General features: G+C 42.5%; 1 protein-coding gene across 17 annotated transcripts; it reads right to left on the bottom strand.

The window, feature by feature from the left end:
- Nucleotides 1-14: 14 nt before the first annotated feature.
- On the bottom strand, nucleotides 15-8522 carry LOC127920464 (mpv17-like protein). Of its 17 annotated transcripts, none has more exons than XR_008106316.1 (6): nucleotides 7251-8522; nucleotides 6849-6919; nucleotides 5764-5793; nucleotides 2158-3053; nucleotides 2017-2125; nucleotides 15-1984 (listed from the first exon to the last, which is right to left on the bottom strand). XR_008106316.1 is itself a non-coding variant. In XM_052504520.1 (5 exons), the coding sequence occupies exons 2-5, from the start codon at nucleotides 7570-7572 to the stop codon at nucleotides 2820-2822; spliced, it is 657 nt and encodes a 218-aa protein (XP_052360480.1). In that variant the 5' UTR covers nucleotides 7573-7681; nucleotides 7976-8522; the 3' UTR covers nucleotides 15-2819. The 17 variants fall into 17 exon arrangements, 4 of the variants coding, with proteins under 4 accessions (XP_052360480.1, XP_052360481.1, XP_052360482.1 ...); XR_008106319.1 differs by having other exon boundaries at nucleotides 15-2016; nucleotides 2062-2125; XR_008106321.1 differs by having other exon boundaries at nucleotides 15-2016; nucleotides 2062-2125; nucleotides 2190-3053.
- Nucleotides 8523-13122: the final 4600 nt, after the last annotated feature.

The following is a 13122-nucleotide window of genomic DNA, read 5'->3' as shown; positions in this document are numbered from 1 at the left end:
AAATAAACGCAGTCGACAGTGAGAGGATGTTTATTTCTTTTTTTTGTTTAGTAACAAGATGCTGGTCAACGCTACGTACGTCAGCTCATTGAGAAATGTATTTGAAATGGCGCGTAGCTGACAAAGCATGATCATTTGAATCCTGATCTTAGCCTGTGAGGTTTGAGGCTAATATACCTCTGTCTGTACAGTAAGTATCTCTACTAACGTGATCACTTCTACTTGAAGAGGCGAAGAAAAGGAGGTATGACTTGAGCTTGGATTTTTATTTCTCTATCTATTAATTCAATGTAATGCCATGACACAACTGTTCTATGTAACAGTAAACACAGGCCACAAATGTTGAGTCCAATATGTGTAATATTAACACCTCTTATGTAGATTATACAGTAGGGTGGAACTGAGTAAATCCGAGTATCCCCGGATTTCTTTCTTATACCCTTCAGATTCAAGGAATATTTCAACCGGGATTTGTGGAAAACCTGGGAATTTGGGGAAAATTCCACAGTAAGGTTTGACTTAAGTAAAGAATGTTGCAGATCTTCACTACCTTGATGGGATGCGAAATTCCTGAACATTTCCCAGACTCCCAGGGTTGGAAAAACTAAAAACTGGAATTGGCAAGGAATAAGGAGGAAATCTGGGAATCCTCCAATAGGTATTTCTGGAAAACCTTTGAATTTGGGATATTTTGCAGCCCTAATGGTATGTATACCTCTTGTTCATGGATATGTGTACGTTATAAGGTAACCGGGTCGATGGCAACCTGGTAGGTTAAAATAAATAAATCGACAATTCAAGTAACCGGACAGGGTAGCACTTTATCCTTCGATGGTCAATCTGGAGATGAGTTCTACAACACAGTACCAGTCAACAGTTGGGACACACCTACTCATTCTACGGATTTAATTTATACATTTTTTTTTACATTGTAGAATAATAGTGAAGACATAAAAACGATGAAATAACACATATGGAGTCATGTAGTAACCAATGTTGTGTTAAACAAATTAAACAGATTCTTCAAAGTTGCCACCCGTTGCCTTGTTGACAGCTTTGAACACATTTGGCATTCTCTCAACCAGCTTCATGAGGTAGTCACCTGGAATGCATTTCAATTAACAGGTGTGCCTTGTCAAAAGTTAATTTGGGGAATTTCTTTCCTTCTTAATGCGTTTGAGCCAATCAGTTGTGTTGTGACATGGTAGGGGTGGTATACAGAAGATAGCCCTTTTTGGTAAAAGACCATATTATGGCAAGAACAGCTCAAATAAGCAAAGATAAATGACAGTGATTTAAAGGCACACTACCACAGCATTCTGCAGCGATACGCCATCCCATCTGGTTTGCGCTTAGTGGGACTATAATTTTGTTTTTCAACAGGACAATGACCCAACACACCTCCAGGCTGTGTAAGGGCTATTCGACCAAGAAGGAGCGTGATGGAGTGCTGCACCAGATGACCTGGCCTCCACAATCATCCAATCTCAACCCAATTGAGGTGGTTTGGGATGAGTTGGAAAAGCATTCCAGGTGAAGCTGGTTGAGAGAATGTCAAGAGTGTGCAAAGCTGTCATCAAGGCAAAGGGTAGTTACTTTGAAGAATCTAAAATATATTTAGATTTCTTTAACACTTTTTTTGGTTACAACATGATTCCATATGTGTTATTTCATAGTTTTGATGTCTACATTATTATTCTACAATGTAGAAAATAGTAAAAAATAAAAACCCTTGAATGAATAGGTGTGTCCAGACTTTTGACTGGTAATGTATAAATACACACACACACACACACACACAGAGTTTCTCTGAGTAAGAACTAACTAAATCTAGAGCAGAACATGAAGGGCTCTTGTTACCAACAGAAGGCACAACCGATGGGACATAGAAATTGAGAGCATAGAATAAACACATTTTACATATATACATGAACATCAAATACACACCCTGAAGAACCTCTCTGCAAATCACAACATCTAACACCTCCTCTCCCTGCAAATCACAACATCTAACACCTCCTCTCCCCGAGGAACATCCCTGCAAATCACAACATCTAACACCTCCTCTCCCTGCAAATCACAACATCTAACACCTCCTCTCCCTGCAAATCACAACATCTAACACCTCCTCTCCCTGCAAATCACAACATATAACACCTCCTCTCCCTGCAAATCACAACATCTAACACCTCCTCTCCCTGAGGAACATCCCTGCAAATCACAACATCTAACACCTCCTCTCTCTACAAATCACAACATCTAACACCTCCTCTCTCTACAAATCACAACATCTAACACCTGCTCTCCCTGAGGAACATCAATAAAGTTATATTCAATCCAACTGATTCAGTTTTCACTATGTGTTTTTTTTGTAAGGTGTGAGAGCCTGCCCTGGCCTCACATGATGACGTTGTGGTCTCACCCTCTAACCATGCCCTTGTTCCTTGTCTTGTTGCCCTTGAAGACAGGGAGCTATAACAACGTTTTGTTGAAATTCATTTGAAATAACATTTTAGCAGTTCAGTTCTCAGTGCTCAGGTCCTCTTCTGTTTCCTGTTCCCTGAATTGAATCGAATCTCATTGAACCAATTCAGTTCAGTTCTCAGTGCTCAGGTCCTCTTCTGTTTTCTGTTTCCTGAATTGAATTTAATCTCATTGAACCAATTCAGTTCAGTTCTCAGTGCTCAGGTCCTCTTCTGTTTTCTGTTTCCTGAATTGAATCGAATCTCATTGAACCAATTCAGTTCAGTTCTCAGTGCTCAGGTCCTCTTCTGTTTCCTGTTCCCTGAATTGAATCGAATCTCACTGAACCAATTCATTTAGTTGCCAGTGCTCTGCTGCTGTTCCTCCTCTTCTTTCTGTTTCTTGCGGGCGAGGTGGGCCTCCCGGGCGGCCTGCAGCCTCTGTTTGGGATACAGGACGAAGGCGAGGGCCACGCTGGCCGTACCGTCCCCACTCTGCCGGGAGAAACACAGGAAGGTGGCCCACAGGAACGCACAGCAGCCCATGAAGACTGTCCTCAGGTACAGAGGCATCAGGATGAAGTTTAGGAACTGGGGAGGGAGGGAGGGTGAGTGGGGGAGGGAGGGATGGAGGGTGAGTGAGTGGGGGAGGGGGACGGAGAGGGAGGGGGTGAAGAGGGAGGGAGAAGCAGAGGTAGGGGTGAAGAGGGAGGGAGAGTGAGGGGGTGAAGAGGGAGGGAGAAGCAGAGGAGAGGGTGAAGAGGGTAGAAGAGGGAGGGAGAAGCAGAGGAGTAGGGGTGAAGAGGGAGGGAGAGTGAGGGGGTGAAGAGGGAGGGAGAAGCAGAGGGAGAGGGTGAAGAGGGAGGGAGAAGCAGAGGTAGGGGTGAAGAGGGAGGGAGAGTGAGGGGGGTGAAGAGGGAGGGAGAAGCAGAGGGAGAGGGTGAAGAGGGTAGAAGAGGGAGGGAGAAGCAGAGGTAGGGGTGAAGAGGGAGGGAGAGTGAGGGGGTGAAGAGGGAGGGAGAAGCAGAGGGAGAGGGTGAAGAGGGAGGGAGAAGCAGAGGTAGGGGTGAAGAGGGAGGGAGAGTGAGGGGGGTGAAGAGGGAGGGAGAAGCAGAGGGAGAGGGTGAAGAGGGTAGAAGAGGGAGGGAGAAGCAGAGGTAGGGGTGAAGAGGGAGGGAGAGTGAGGGGGGTGAAGAGGGAGGGAGAAGCAGAGGTAGGGGTGAAGAGGGAGGGAGAGTGAGGGGGTGAAGAGGGAGGGAGAGGGTGACGAGGGTAGAAGAGGGAGAGAGGAAGGGGGAGATAAAAACAGGTGTCAGTTTGAAGTGCCTCAGAAAAGAACACTAGTATTGTATTACAGCACACTGCACCACTGACTGACAGACCAATACTGGTTCATAACATGAGACAGACCAACACCTCACGAGGCTGCTTCTCTCTAAGCTGAGACCTTGAAAAGGAGATATCTTTCGTTCTCAAAACAAAGGTCTGGGCGTACTGACAAATTGCAGCTACAGATAGTGAGGATTCATTCAGTCAGTCACTTGCATGAACACAGACATGAGTTATTACAGCACATGAATAGAACACAGACATTAGTTATTACAGCAAATGAATAGAACACAGACATTAGTTATTAGAACAGCACATGAATAGAACACAGACATTAGTTATTAGAACAGCACATGAATAGAACACAGACATTAGTTATTAGAACAGCACATGAATAGAACACAGACATTAGTTATTAGAACAGCACATGAATAGAACACAGACATTAGTTATTAGAACAGCACATGAATAGAACACAGACATTAGTTATTACAGCACATAAATAGAACACAGACATTAGTTATTAGAACAGCACATGAATAGAACACAGACATTAGTTATTAGAACAGCACATGAATAGAACACAGACATTAGTTATTAGAACAGCACATGAATAGAACACAGACATTAGTTATTACAGCACATAAATAGAACACAGACATTAGTTATTAGAACAACACATAAATAGAACACAGACATTAGTTATTACAGCAAATGAATAGAACACAGACATTAGTTATTAGAACAGCACATGAATAGAACACAGACATTAGTTATTAGAACAGCACATGAATAGAACACAGACATTAGTTATTAGAACAGCACATGAATAGAACACAAACATTAGTTATTAGAACAGCACATGAATAGAACACAGACATTAGTTATTAGAACAGCACATGAATAGAACAGACATTAGTTATTAGAACAGCACATGAATAGAACACAGACATTAGTTATTAGAACAGCACATGAATAGAACACAGACATTAGTTATTAGAACAGCACATGAATAGAACACAGACATTAGTTATTAGAACAGCACATGAATAGAACACAGACATTAGTTATTAGAACAGCACATGAATAGAACACAGACATTAGTTATTACAGCACATAAATAGAACACAGACATTAGTTATTAGAACAGCACATGAATAGAACACAGACATTAGTTATTAGAACAGCACATGAATAGAACACAGACATTAGTTATTAGAACAGCACATGAATAGAACACAGACATTAGTTATTAGAACAGCACATGAATAGAACACAGACATTAGTTATTAGAACAGCACATGAATAGAACACAGACATTAGTTATTAGAACAGCACATGAATAGAACACAGACATTAGTTATTAGAACAGCACATGAATAGAACACAGACATTAGTTATTAGAACAGCACATGAATAGAACACAGACATTAGTTATTAGAACAGCACATGAATAGAACACAGACATTAGTTATTAGAACAGCACATGAATAGAACACAGACATTAGTTATTAGAACAGCACATGAATAGAACACAGACATTAGTTATTAGAACAGCACATGAATAGAACACAGACATTAGTTATTAGAACAGCACATGAATAGAACACAGACATTAGTTATTAGAACAGCACAAACATTAAAATTCCAGCACCCTATTATGACATCAGATCATCACTTCCGCAGAAGAAGGTGGTTCTGTCTAACAGTAAATAAACCATCATACCGAAATAGAACTCTCTCTGTGTGTGTGTGTGTGTGTGTGTGTGTGTGTGTGTGTGTGTGACATTACTGTATTGACAGCACAGGGTCAACCTGATGTTTATAGTAAATTCCACTGCATGTGTATTAGTTGGTGGGGACATTTCAGAGCATGATGTTATGTCTTCACACAATATAGTTTATCATCAATACACTGGGATATTTACAGCACAGTGATACACTGTCTATCAATAGCATCCTTATAATTTACCTGCATGAAAGGCCAGTACATGAGTCCAGTCTGAAATTCAAAGAGACAAGATACATGTTAATAATCAAACCAAGTCTAATACAGTATTCCAAGAGCTCCGTTCTAGCACACATCCTTCACATCATAAACTGACTAGCAAGTCTGGTCAGTCTGCCTCTCATGTCTGTCTGTCTGCCTCTCATGTCTGTCTGTCTGTCTGCCTCTCATGTCTGTCTGTCTGTCTGTCTGCCTCTCATGTCTGCCTGTCTGTCTGTCTGCCTCATGTCTGTCTGTCTGTCTGTCTGTCTGTCTGTCTGTCTGTCTGTCTGTCTGTCTGTCTGTCTGCCTCTCATGTCTGTCTGTCTGCCTCTCAGTCTGTCTGTCTGTCTGTCTGTCTGTCTGTCTGCCTGCCTGCTCAGTTTCTCTCTCCGTTTGTATTTCCTTCATAAAGTGGATTGCGAGACTGTGATAACAAAGCAATTTAAATAAAGCTTGATTTTCCACTCATAAAACAATCAGAGACTTCTTCCAGCAGCACCCTTCTCTATATGTCCAGATCTATAGATCTACCAACTCAGATCAATGGGACTTCTTCCAGCAGCATCCCTCTCTATATGTCCAGATCTATAGATCTACCAACTCAGATCAATGGGACGTCTTCCAGCAGCACCCTCTCTATATGTCCAGATCTATAGATCTACCAACTCAGATCAATGGGACTTCTTCCAGCAGCACCCTCTCTATATGTCCAGATCTATAGATCTACCACTCAGATCAATGGGACTTCTTCCAGCAGCATCCCTCTAACGTTCTACACTGACCGTTCATTTTATTTCAATGGGGGAATATGTTCTACCCAGAGGTCAGTATTATTTTACAACTGTTGTTGGGCCTGGAAGAGTTGGGCTCGACTGGCAGTAATAGTCATGCATTGCCGTATCCCTGGCCGCCTGCCCATTACTGCGCAAAAGCGGTGCCATAATCTGGGTTAATCGGGGGTGAGCTCACACCAGGCGGGCGGAAGGTGACTTTCCTTCTCTGCCTGTATGCGTGGGCCGGCCAGCCGGCCTCTCGGTCGGTTCCGGTTCGTTCTGATTTCATCTTACCTTGTACGTGTTGAGGAACTTTTCTCTCCAGTCCTCGAAGACGTCGTCTTTATTCTCCAAGAAACTCACTCCTGCAGATGAAGACGGCGAGAGAGTACAAACTGTAGGTCACACTTGTGCCCATTTCACGCAATCACGCAAACCTCGTGCATTTCGCACGCGACCTTTTGAACGAGTACACGTTAGAGCACTGTCCGTTCATCACGTTCAGCATTTACAAATACACACATCCAAGGTTAGGCTTTAGGAGAGTAGCCTAACCTAGGCCTATTACCCAATGGACATTACGCATTGCTCTGTTTCTCTATATAAGGTTATTCTTATGTAGGACACATTCGAAAATTGTTGTAGGCTACAATAGATACACTTCAATTAAACGTCCCACATTAAAATGCACGTTACCTGTGTAGAAGACACTCGTTGCCAAGGGTGATGCAAAACTTTGGTCCAGGAGCAGTTTGCGGAAGAGCATTCCGGGAGATCTTCCCGGGAAACGGCTTTCCAAAGCCCGTAACCAGAAATAATTAAAGTTTCCATGGAAGCTGATGGCCACTATGGCAACATTTCTGGTGTGTTTCCAGTCCATCTCTTCTCTTTGTGCGATCATCTGATGAACAAAGTCGCCGCCGGCAAACAGGCAGCCATACAGAGTAACGTTGGCAAGCCATGGGAAACGTTTAACCGCTTCTTTTAATACGGCTTTCCTCATTTTCAACACGTTCATTTTCAACTGCGGTGTTCTACGACAACAGAACAGAGTAGAATATCATCGTGTAGTCCATTGTTGGGTGAAACTTCAAAAGTACATTTGTCTTCTGCCTTTCCAAATCCTCCTAGGTGAAGAAACACACACGTTGAGAGAGGCACCGGTCGGTCAGTGGCAGAACAGCGGCCCTGGGGCAGGTTATAGGTTAAGTGCCCTACCCAAGGGCACAATGGCGGGATAGATATTTTAAAGTTCCTCCTATTCACACACTTGGCATGCCAGCTAAATGTAGTCTACGCGTGTATACCTGAGATTATTATCTGGTGTTAGTGAGCAAGCAGAACCCGACAATACATTCATTTTAGCCAAAAGGTTTAGACGTTACTTCCAACCATTGAAGTACCGTTACACTCATTCTTACATCTGCTTGTTTTAGAGGGAAAGTTAAACGACTCCATCACAAACGTCCCACAAGACCGTGTTGTAAACGCACCAAATCTGCCACCATTCCGTTGGGTCTCTTCATTTTGGAATCGAAAACAGGAATGGTCCATATTTAGCTCTCCCGTCATAGCTCATCTAGCCTATTTAAAGATTAGGACTACACACATTCTATCCTTATAACGACGGACTCATTTGATAATAGGAAGAGTATCGAAATACGTTACATTTAAAGCATTTCATTCGTCCATTCTAGATCATCCCGTCCCTGTATACCGACCAGTACGTTACAGTATCAGGTTGCTATCTACGAAATCCATCCTCTGCGTCAACCGCTAATCTAGAGGATTGTCCGGTGAGGCGCTCAACTGTATAGCGCGCTTCAACAACTCCACAAATCACAATGACCCCTGTTAGTTTTTAGAGTAGTGGGCATGCGGATTTTAAACCAATCAAATGTGTTGTTAATCTGTGAAACTGCGAGCACTGGACGCCGTACTTCACTTTTACACGCATGTATGGTGGCCGGCGGGTACTTTTACGCACAACTTGTTATCTCTACCTCTACTCCTCCCTCTACCTCTCTCTCTCTCTGATGTTTGACGTCGGAAACATATATTTACATTGCCAAAGCAAGTGAAAGGTATAACAAATACAAGTGAAATAAACAATAAAAAATGAAAAGTAATCATTACACTCACAAAAGTTCCAAAGGAATAGATATACTTCAAATCTCTCTATCACGAGCACACATAGAACACTCACACAGAGCAATCAACATGTAAAACCACCTTCGATTATTCTGATTGGATAAGCATACCAAGTTGTTGTTTTCTAAGAGGGTTTCTGCCTGAAATGCTTTAACCAATGATGACACGTTTTGACAACAGTTTGATTTATAAAACCTTAGAGCTCAAATAAATACAGTGTCTTTGCCGACCTATCATCGATAATATAATAATAATAATAATAATAATAATAATAATAATAGGTGGTCTTGAAACGGTATACAGACAGAGAGACATTTCTGTCTATCACCACTAGGGGGTGCTCTTGAAACGGTATACAGACAGAGAGACATTTCTGTCTATCACCACTAGGGGGTGCTCTTGAAACGGTATACAGACAGAGAGACATTTCTGTCTATCACCACTAGGGGGTGCTCTTGAAACGGTATACAGACAGAGAGCCATTTCTGTCTATCACCACTAGGGGGCTCTTGAAACGGTATACAGACAGAGAGCCATTTCTGTCTATCACCACTAGGGGTGGTCTTGAAACGGTATACAGACAGAGAGACATTTCTGTCTATCACCACTAGGGGGTGCTCTTGAAACGGTATACAGACAGAGAGACATTTCTGTCTATCACCACTAGGGGGTGCTCTTGAAACGGTATACAGACAGAGAGACATTTCTGTCTATCACCACTGTATACCGCTCTTGAAACGGTATACAGACAGAGAGCCATGGCTTTTCATGTGGCCATATACTGTATATTATTATGTTTTTAGATTGAGATTTTACTGAGATCCCCATCAGCCGACTCAAATGGCGACAATGGCTTGTCTTCCTGGGTCCGACACATAACGAAAAAGACATGACAGACAAAAAATACTTTACGATTGACAAACATTTTAAAACGTTAATATGTCGGGGAGAGGGGTTGTGTTGTGAGGTGTTGTTTTATTCGTAATAATAGCATTGTGTTTTAGTCCACTGATTAATAAAGCCTCATGGTGATGCACCATCGAGAGCATCCTGACCGTTTTGCATCACCGCCTGGTATGGCAACTGCTCCACATCTGACCGTAAGGTCGCTACAGAGGGGAGTGCGTACGGCCGAGTACATCACTGGGACCAAGCTTTCTGCCATCCAGGACCTATATACCAGGCGGTGTCAGAGGAGCGCCACAAAAATTGTCAGAGACTCCAGTCACCCAAGTCATAGACTGTTTTCTCTACTACCGCACGGCAAGCGGTACTGGAGCGCCAAGTCGAGGACCAAAAGGCTCCTCAACAGCTTCTACCCCCAAGCCATAAGACTGCTGAACAATTAATCAAATGGCCACTGGACAATCTACATTGACTGATCCTCCTCTTGTACACTGCTGCTATTCACTGTTTATTATCTATACATAGTCACTTCACCCCTACCTACATGTACAAATTACCTCAACTAACCTGTACCCCCGCACACTGACTCAGTACCGGTATTTTTTACTTTAGTTTATTTGGTAAATCATTTCTTAACTCTTCTTGAACTACACTGTTGGTTAAGGGCTTGTCAGTCAGCATTTCACTGTGAGGTCTACACTGTTGGTTAAGGGCTTGTCAGTCAGCATTTCACTGTGAGGTCTACACTGTTGGTTAAGGGCTTGTCAGTCAGCATTTCACTGTGAGGTCTACACTGTTGGTTAAGGGCTTGTAAGTTAGCATTTCACTGTGAGGTCTACACTGTTGGTTAAGGGCTTGTCAGTCAGCATTTCACTGTGAGGTCTACACTGTTGGTTAAGGGCTTGTCAGTCAGCATTTCACTGTGAGGTCTACACTGTTGGTTAAGGGCTTGTCAGTCAGCATTTCACTGTGAGGTCTACACTGTTGGTTAAGGGCTTGTCAGTAAAGCATTTCACTGTGAGGTCTACACGGTTGGTTAAGGGCTTGTCAGTCAGCATTTCACTGTGAGGTCTACACGGTTGGTTAAGGGCTTGTCAGTCAGCATTTCACTGTGAGGTCTACACTGTTGGTTAAGGGCTTGTCAGTCAGCATTTCACTGTGAGGTCTACACTGTTGGTTAAGGGCTTGTCAGTCAGCATTTCACTGTAAGGTCTACACTGTTGGTTAAGGGCTTGTCAGTCAGCATTTCACTGTGAGGTCTACACTGTTGGTTAAGGGCTTGTAAGTTAAGCATTTCACTGTGAGGTCTACACTGTTGGTTAAGGGCTTGTCAGTCAGCATTTCACTGTAAGGTCTACACCTGTTGGTTAAGGGCTTGTCAGTCAGCATTTCACTGTGAGGTCTACACTGTTGGTTAAGGGCTTGTCAGTCAGCATTTCACTGTGAGGTCTACACTGTTGGTTAAGGGCTTGTCAGTCAGCATTTCACTGTGAGGTCTACACTTGTTGGTTAAGGGCTTGTCAGTAAAGCATTTCACTGTGAGGTCTACACTGTTGGTTAAGGGCTTGTCAGTCAGCATTTCACTGTGAGGTCTACACTGTTGGTTAAGGGCTTGTCAGTAAAGCATTTCACTGTGAGGTCTACACTTGTATCCGATGCATGTGTCAAATAAAGTTTGATTTGATTTGATAGCTGTCATGATTCAGTCACCAAGGGTCTACTGCAGTACATGTATTCTCAATCACATGCATATTTTGGCGATGATAAAAAATGTCCATACAATAAAATCGCACAGTTAGAATGTACATATATTTGGTTGAGACTTGACTTGGGATGTTTATGCCAATGCATTATCCGAGTTTCATCAGTGGTTTTAACTATTACAGCAAGGCTATTGTATCACATTTGCAACTCAGAGGGCGGGCACACGGAGAGGAAGACTGGGCGATATCCTTCTTCTATTGGTTAGTTGAGCTGTCGATCAGCAGAATTTTTTTTGTGACTGGCGCAATAACGTCTTTGCTTTGGTCCGTAGCCGAAACGGCGTCGAACTTTAGAATGACCAGAAACTAAGTCCGAATCAGGTAGGATCCGTTATCGCATTATTTAATAGGCTACATTAAGCGTGTACTAATGTCTTGAATATTACTTTTGATGTACTATGAACTGGCTTACTTGGGTGTTTTCTTTGATATTTTCTGTAAATGTATTGTTTCCTGAGGGTTGGTGAAAGCCAAGCCCTCGATGCTTTACTTTCATTCATCATCAACAATAACCTCAATTGTGTGAAGTGCATATGTATTGATAAAGGCATGTTGGGTGATGACTTCTCGTGAAACGGGGGTGTTTTAGAATTACGGAAGTTGATTTTGAGCGAGTATGGGCATGTTTTTCTGTTGTGCAAAGTTGCGTTGCATCTCCGTGTCATCCGCTCGCTACGTGATAATAATAGTTGCGGTCGAAGCTCCACACTCGTCTTTATGTGAGCATCTGTCACAACTTTCCACGTTGAACACACAATGACAGACAATGTCATGACACGTCTGATGTAGGATTCTAGTGATTCTAATGATTGTAGTAGCCTACTGCTGGACATGGTGAAATTAAATGAAAGGTTTAGAAATAACTACCAGAATGGCAGTTGTCCAAAGTGATGAGATTTTGTAGGTTAATCAATCAATCAATCAATCAATCAATCAATCAATCAATCAAATCAAATCAATAAAATTTGATTTATAAAGCCCTTTCTTACATCAGCTGATATTTCAAAGTGCTGTACAGAAACCCAGCCTAAAACCTCAAACAGAAAGCAATGCAGGTGTAGAAGCACGGTGGCAAAGAATGATTATACTGGATAGTGATTATGGAATAACATTTGTTACTTTCCTTTCTTGACTTATCTATCAGTAACACTCATGGAATTAAAAGTGGAGACATGCCAGTAGGACTGTTTCCTAGCAACAGATCAAGACGTATCTATAGCTCAGTGGTCTATGTTCATAGCAAGTCCGAAAGCCAAAACCCACTGTATGGATTTCCGTGCACACGCGAAGTCCTGAAAAACAACTTTTGCGTCCCAAATAGCATCATATTCCCTACATAGTGCATTTCTTTTTACGCGAAGTCCTGAAAAACAACGTTTGCGTCCCAAATAGCACCATATTCCCTACATAGTGCATTACTTTTTACGCGAAGTCCTGAAAAACAACGTTTGCGTCATATTCCCTACATAGTGCATTACTTTTTACGCGAAGTCCTGAAAAACAACGTTTGCGTCCCAAATAGCATCATATTCCCTACATAGTGCATTACTTTTGACCAGGACCGTGGCAGACTTTGTTTCAGCTGGAGTGAGGGTGATTTCATGCTTCACTGACCGCATCTTCTCAACAATAGTCTGAGGCTTTCTGCGATCAACATTGTGTGTGTGTGTGTATGTGTGTGTATGTGTGTGTGTGTGTGTGTGTGTGTGTGATTATCCATGTGACCTGAATGTTCCTCCCACGCTGGG

The sequence above is a fragment of the Oncorhynchus keta genome, unplaced genomic scaffold (genome assembly GCF_023373465.1).
Source record: "Oncorhynchus keta strain PuntledgeMale-10-30-2019 unplaced genomic scaffold, Oket_V2 Un_contig_19568_pilon_pilon, whole genome shotgun sequence".
Taxonomy (NCBI): domain Eukaryota; kingdom Metazoa; phylum Chordata; class Actinopteri; order Salmoniformes; family Salmonidae; genus Oncorhynchus; species Oncorhynchus keta.
The sequence above is the reverse complement of the archived record's forward strand: the minus strand, read 5'-3'. Positions and strand labels throughout refer to the sequence as shown.